Below are 6,395 nucleotides of genomic sequence, written 5' to 3'. Positions count from 1 at the left end.
CCATGGGGGACTGAGATGGCTCGATGAAGCCTCTCTCTATATTTTTGTCAATAAATTCTCTGAGTGCCCTTTTCTCTGGTTCCGACATTGCATAGAGTTTTGGCTTAGGTAGTTTGGCATTGGGGTCTATTTCAATCGCACAATCCGTCTTCCTATGAGGGGGCAACTGGTCACACTCCTTCTCACTGAACACCTCTGCGAATTCATGGTAGACTCTGGGAACGCTTTCCAATGGTACCCCCTGTGACGTGGCTGCTATCGCCCCCTCTGGCTCCAGTACCTCTATGTCTTTCGGGGTACTCTCAAAATTGCAATTTCCATCCCAGAAAGTAAATGTCTCCCTTTTCCAGTCAATCTGAGGGTTTTGCCATCTCAGCCAAGGAACGCCCAAAATGACTGGCTGATGTGCCATTGTTGAAATCACAAATTGCAATGTCTCAGCATGAGAACCCATAGTCATTCTTAAAAACCCTGTTTTTTCTGTTACTGGGACTCCGTATGCTGGGGTTCCATCCAATTGTGCGAAGACTACTGGTGTCTTTAGTGGGTTTGGCTCCACCCCCAACCTGTTTGCTAGTTCGGGAGTAATTAGGCATCTCGTGCACCCACAGTCCAACATAGCATCTGCCTCTACCTGAATCCCTGTCTCTGGGTTCAACAGCCTCACTCTGACTCTCACAATGTCACAATTTACTCTTCTCAACTCACCCCCTTCGCCCTCTGGTGGTTCGATCTGTTTCCGGGCGTTCAAAACAGATCCCGGTCGTTTCCCGGTAACTCCAGGTCCTCCGCTTCCTCCATCTCTTCTGCCTGAAGCTGCCCTGGGGCTAAAGCCGTTTCCGTTGCCATGGCAGCTTTCCCTTTTGCTAGTTTGGAGTTCTGGTGGGGCAGCTTCTGGCTGTGAAGCCTCTCTCCTTTTGTCTCCACGCCTGTCCCTTTCGGACACTGTGCCGCTCGATGTCCCTCTCGCCCGCAAGCGAAGCAGGCCCCCCTCCCTGCTCTCCTCTCCCTGCTGGTCGACCTTCCGCGACGAGGGGAGAAGCGCCGTGTTGCTGCTGTCGGGGGTTTGATTCTGTTGCTCTCCCTTGGACGACGAGAGATTTGCTGTTGGTCCACCTCCACGCGCCCCGCTAGCAAAATCCAGTCCTCCAAGTCTCTTGGATTTCCTCTGTGTAAAGCCCACTTGAGCACCTCAGAGCGTAAACCAGCCCTGAAATATTCCAGTTTGGTGGTGTCGGACCAGTCCCTAATCTTCCCCGCTGTGGCTTTAAATTCCAGGGCGTATTTTGACACTGTCCTTCCTCCCTGGTATATCCTTTTGAGTTGGGCCTTCGCCCTCTCCTCTGCCAAAGGGTCTTCGAATCTCTCACGGAGGGCTCTTAGGAAATCCTCCAGGCAGGCCAGCTCCCGGGCACCAGTATCATACATCTGCATTAGCCAGTCTGCAGCTGCTTCTTTCAAGTTTGCCCCCACCGTGTGGATTTTTGCGCTTTCTGAAGGGAATTGGTCCCCAAAATCCTCCATGAAGTGTCTTACGTTTGTAATGAAATAAGACAGCTGTTTGGGGTCCCCGTTGAACTTCACCCGAAATTCTCCCTTCCCAGGCATTTGGCTCCTTCCCGACAGGCCCGTGGGGAAAACTGATGTCCCCTGCTGAGGCATCTCATCCTCATAGTCCTGTGGACCCTCCCCGGCAAAGGGACGGGGTTCAGTGCCTCTCCCGGGCAGCCCTCTCCTCTGCTCCCGTTGCTCGACTGTCGCCCTCCAGGACTCGTTTACCTGCCGCTGCATCAGATCCATCTGTCGAGAGAAAGTTTCAAACATTTTCTCCATGGCATCTAATCTCCTCTCCATCCTTCTCATCTCCGGGGCTCCTTCTCCGTCTCGCTGCCAATCGCCTCCCATCTGGATCTTCCGTCTCACCGTCACTCCCCTGCCTGCGGGTAACTGGGTGGAGGTCAGCGGCTTCCACGACGGGTCCGAGGGGTCTGTCCCCCCTTCGCTCAACGCGGGCGATGGGTTCCTTTCCTCTCTCAACTCCTCGGCACCTCGAGGGTTCGCCTGTTCTTCTTCCAGGAAGAGGAATTCCTTCATGGTTTCTCCTCCATCAGGGTTCATGCTCTCACCGGAGAGACCTTTCCTCACGGGATGAGCCGGAAAAAAAAGGGAGTAAAAGCTTAATGTCAGTTCCTGGAAGGTGTAGGACCCAAGAAATAGGCTCACACCGCTGGTCGCAATGGAAAACTTTATTGAATCCGCCTTGCCAAGATGACTGCAAAAGCTTTTACTGACCCTCTTCCGCTTTTCCCCTCAGTATATGGGGTTGTTGCCTCCCCCCTCCTCCTTCTCCATCCACACCTCCCTTTCCTTTTGTCCTTTCCCACGTTTGAAGACCAGACCCTGTCATAAATCAGCCTATCCCGCCAAATGGTCTCCTTCCTCTGTCCTCTTGTAGTCAGGTTGCGAAAAGATCAGCTTTGATGATGCTGTTCTTTGTTGCACCCTGACACACTGCTGGTTTGCTTCTGTGTCTGAGCTAATGTGGAGGGGAAAGTATTATTAGATTGCTTTTCTTCCAAACATTTAAATTATAACAAAATTACACACACAGTCACTTATTTGTAGAAGTTCACCTTTATTTTCCACTGAGAAAATATTACAGGAGTTCCATGACTAGTTCATTTTGCACTTGACATTTAACTAAGGAGGCTGCTCATCTGATTTTTATTCCCTCTTGCCTGTGAATTAAGCTTTTGTGTGAAATCCAGAAAAACTTTCATATACTGAAAAACAAAAACCTACTTTTAAAAATACACACAAGCACATAACTAGCTTGCTGAGCCCTTGAGATGTTTACATTTAAATTTATTGTTTTTGTTATAGATATCCAATGTATGCTTACTGGAAAAAACTTGGAAATTACAAGGGAGCCAAACAAGTTGAGTTCTACCTTCGGGTATAAGAATATCTATTATTGTATAAATAGAAGGCAAACTTTTCAGCAGATATCTTTTATCTCTTTCTTTAAGGCCTCTTTGCTCCCTTGAGTGCCAAGAAGTTCTTCTGAAGAGAGAAAGTTATATTGTACAGGGATATAATGGGAAGGGAAAATGATAGCAAGAATTTTACATGTGCAGAGAAAGACTCCTTGGGTTGACTTGAGATGCATTCAACCTGACTCTCTAGATTTGAAAACAATTTTTTTAAGTCCAGAATTTCAGTGAATGCATCTACAGTAGAGTCTTGCTTATCCAACACTCGCTTATCCAACATTCTGGATTATTCAACGCATTTTTGTAGTCAATGTTTTCAATACTTCATGATATTTTGGTGCTAAATTCGTAAATACAGTAATTACTACATAGCATTACTGTGCATTAAACTACTTTTTCTGTCAAATTTGTTGTATAACATGATGTGTTGGTGCTTAATTTGTAAAATCATAACCTAATTTAGTGTTTAATAGGTTTTTCCTTAATCTCTCCTTATTATCCAACATATTCGCTTATCCAACGTTCTGCCAGTCCGTTTACGTTGGATAAGCGAGACTCTACTGTATTTGCTTTCTGAGACTCACTGCAAGATTACATGCAACTTTATTTTGGAAATATACATGTGCACAGAACCAGAGGCATATTTATTAAATGTCATAAACTGAAATATGTGCAGCTGGAAAAAATAGACATAAACACAATTCAGTTCAGGAGAAAAATGTGTAAAATGTGTATTTTAGAAAAATGTGCACAGAAAACACAGACAGCTATTCCTAGAAAAAGAAAAAAAAACAGTCTTGCAATCACATATGTCACAGTATAAACTTTGCACTAGCCAAATATTACAAGGAATAATATGAAGACAGAAGTGGCCAGAATCTGAAAGTATTATTTTCTGTGAACCAGCATGGCAACTGGGAGATGCAGTCCAAATATATAATACTTCCAAATGGACTATTTGCATTGATTGGAGATTGTCCAGGACTGGAGCATCTTCTTGGCTGGTGTTGAGATGAAGCTTCTAGGTAAGGCTGAACCTTTGTTTGATACAGCAAGCCTTGCCTGATATTTTTAGATCTATAAAATTTTTGAGAGAAAAAAATGTGAACGTGTTTAAGCTTCCCTTTATGTTGTCATGGGGAGCCCCCAATGGTGTAGTAGATTAAACCGCTGAGCTGCTGAACTTACTGACCAAAAGGTTGGCGATTTGAATCCAGGAAGCAGAGTGAACTCCCTCTGTCAGCTCAGCTTCTGCAAACCTAGCAGTTCGAAAACATGTAGATCAATAGGTACCGCTCCGGTGGGAAGGCAATGGTGCTGCAGTCATGCCGGCCACATGACCTTGGAGATATCTACGGACAATGCTGGCTCTTTGGCTTAGAAATGGAGATGAGCACCAACCCCTGGACATGACTAGACTTAATATCAGTGAAAACCTTTACCTAAGGTTGTCATAGATGTTTTGCCAGATAAATCCTTCCCAAAGATAGTAGATGCAACTTCTGACAGAAGAGCTCAAGGCTAGAAATGAATTCATTATCTGCAATCATGCCTAGAAAAATTGAGAGAGCAAAATTCACTATGAAACAGAAGTATGGTGGCATACCATGCACCCTCCTCAATAAATGGAATATTGTCAGAGTTGGTGGCCTATTGGAAAATCATTGGGAAAACATTGTTCAACCATGTTGCTCAGATTGAATAGCTATCCAGAGCTGGATACTTTGTAAAAGGAGATGGAAAACTCTTGTATTATGTGATAGCTGCTGGTCTATCACACCTATCCCCTTCTGCAGTGATAACACTGCAATGTTAGGTTGGTGGGAAAGGCAGAAATTGAGAACAGATTCCTTTGTTTGCAGCCCACCACAATAATGTAGGCAATGAGCTTCCTTAACAAATGGAGATGCTGCGCAATTGGGAAAGAGATTGGTTGGTAACACTGCCAAAATTGCAGGAAGAAGCCTTGGCAAGTGATAGGATCTGGCCAAGTGTTTTATTTATTTATTTATTTATTTATTTACAGCATTTATATTCCGCCCTTCTCACCCCGAAGGGGACTCAGGGCGGATCACATTGCACACATAAAGGCAAACATTCAATGCCATGACACAGAACAGAGACAGAGACAAGACGCAGGCACCAGGCTAGCCTCGAACTCATGACTTCTTGGTCAGAGTGATTTGTTGATTTGTTGCAGCTGGCTTGCTTTCCAGCCTGCGCCACAGCCCGGTCCTTTATGGCAAAATACTGTGTTCTTACAGGGGAACAGAGAGTAACCTTAGAGATCTTTTTGCTGGAGCATCAAAGCACTGAAGACTAGGGAGGGGAAAATTCCACCAATTTCACTATCTGCTATATTTGAATGCATTGATCTCATAATATAGTAGTAGCCACACTTGCCGTACTGGAATATATAGGGATACAAAGTCTGTCTTATGAAAATTGAGCACTAAAAGCCTTAGTCCTGACTATTAGTTTCGGTTTCGTCCACATTTAGTTGTTGTTCTAATTTCTCACATTCTCTTGAGTACTTTCCACTCCATAGAAAATGTAAGGGAAACAACATTCTTCCTTATTCCTCCTGAAAAGTGTTTGTTTTCCTATTGGCTGCTTCCTCATCCATCTTGAACCTCTACTGTTGCTAGACTCAAGCTTATTGGTGCTGAGCAGCACTAAGGGACAGTGGTGATAAATAAATATGGCCATGAGTTATAACTGCCAAGTCAGGATGTGAGTGAAAGCTCATCCAAATGAAAAAGGGAGCTGTAGTCAAATAGACCCAGGATTTATGGGCAGCTGAAACGGCTGCAGTATATATCAACATTTAATTCTCTAGGTTTATTTTAGTCAAATGCAGTTTGATATGACAGCTCTGCAATGAAAAAGGTGTTCAAGCTGGTCAATGGATGATGTATGACTACAGAACATTAGACATTTTCAGGGGGATTTGTCAAATAATGCATCTCATGAATATGTTGCCGGCATTCCTATTAAAATGTCCTCTTTGTAGAGCATATAAATAAGTCTTTAAAAGTGAGCTTACACCTTTCTCAGCCGGATGCTGTTGGAGAGACTACTGTCCTGTTGATAAATTACTAGTATCATTGGGAGCAATGGAGGAACACTGGGCTTTTAAAAAATGGTTTAATCTCCACTGTGTTGTATGATCACAAGTTTAGATTAGGAGTTAAAATGTAAAAAAATAAATTCAACACCTAGCTCTTATATTTAAATTTCCTTTCCAAATGCAATATCAAATAATTAAGACCCACAATCTATATCACCTACTTAAAGGTAAAGGTTTTCCCCTGACGTTAAGTCCAGTCATGTCTGACTCTGGGGGTTGGTGCTCATCTCCATTTCTAAGCCCGAAGAGCGGGCATTGTTCGTAGACACCTC

At 44.1% G+C, this 6,395-nt stretch overlaps 1 protein-coding gene across 1 annotated transcript; it reads right to left on the bottom strand.

Moving 5' to 3' along the window:
* Nucleotides 1-746: 746 nt before the first annotated feature.
* Nucleotides 747-2,561, bottom strand: LOC134293980 (uncharacterized). Its single transcript, XM_062963413.1, has 2 exons — nt 1,924-2,561; nt 747-1,800 (listed from the first exon to the last, which is right to left on the bottom strand). Exons 1-2 carry the CDS (start codon nt 2,116-2,118, stop codon nt 748-750), a joined length of 1,248 nt encoding a protein of 415 aa, XP_062819483.1. The 5' UTR covers nt 2,119-2,561; the 3' UTR covers nt 747.
* Between the last annotated feature and the right edge of the window lie 3,834 nt (nt 2,562-6,395).

The sequence above is a fragment of the Anolis carolinensis genome, chromosome 1, assembly GCF_035594765.1.
Source record: "Anolis carolinensis isolate JA03-04 chromosome 1, rAnoCar3.1.pri, whole genome shotgun sequence".
NCBI classification, from domain to species: Eukaryota; Metazoa; Chordata; class Lepidosauria; order Squamata; family Dactyloidae; genus Anolis; species Anolis carolinensis.
The sequence above is the reverse complement of the archived record's forward strand: the minus strand, read 5'-3'. Positions and strand labels throughout refer to the sequence as shown.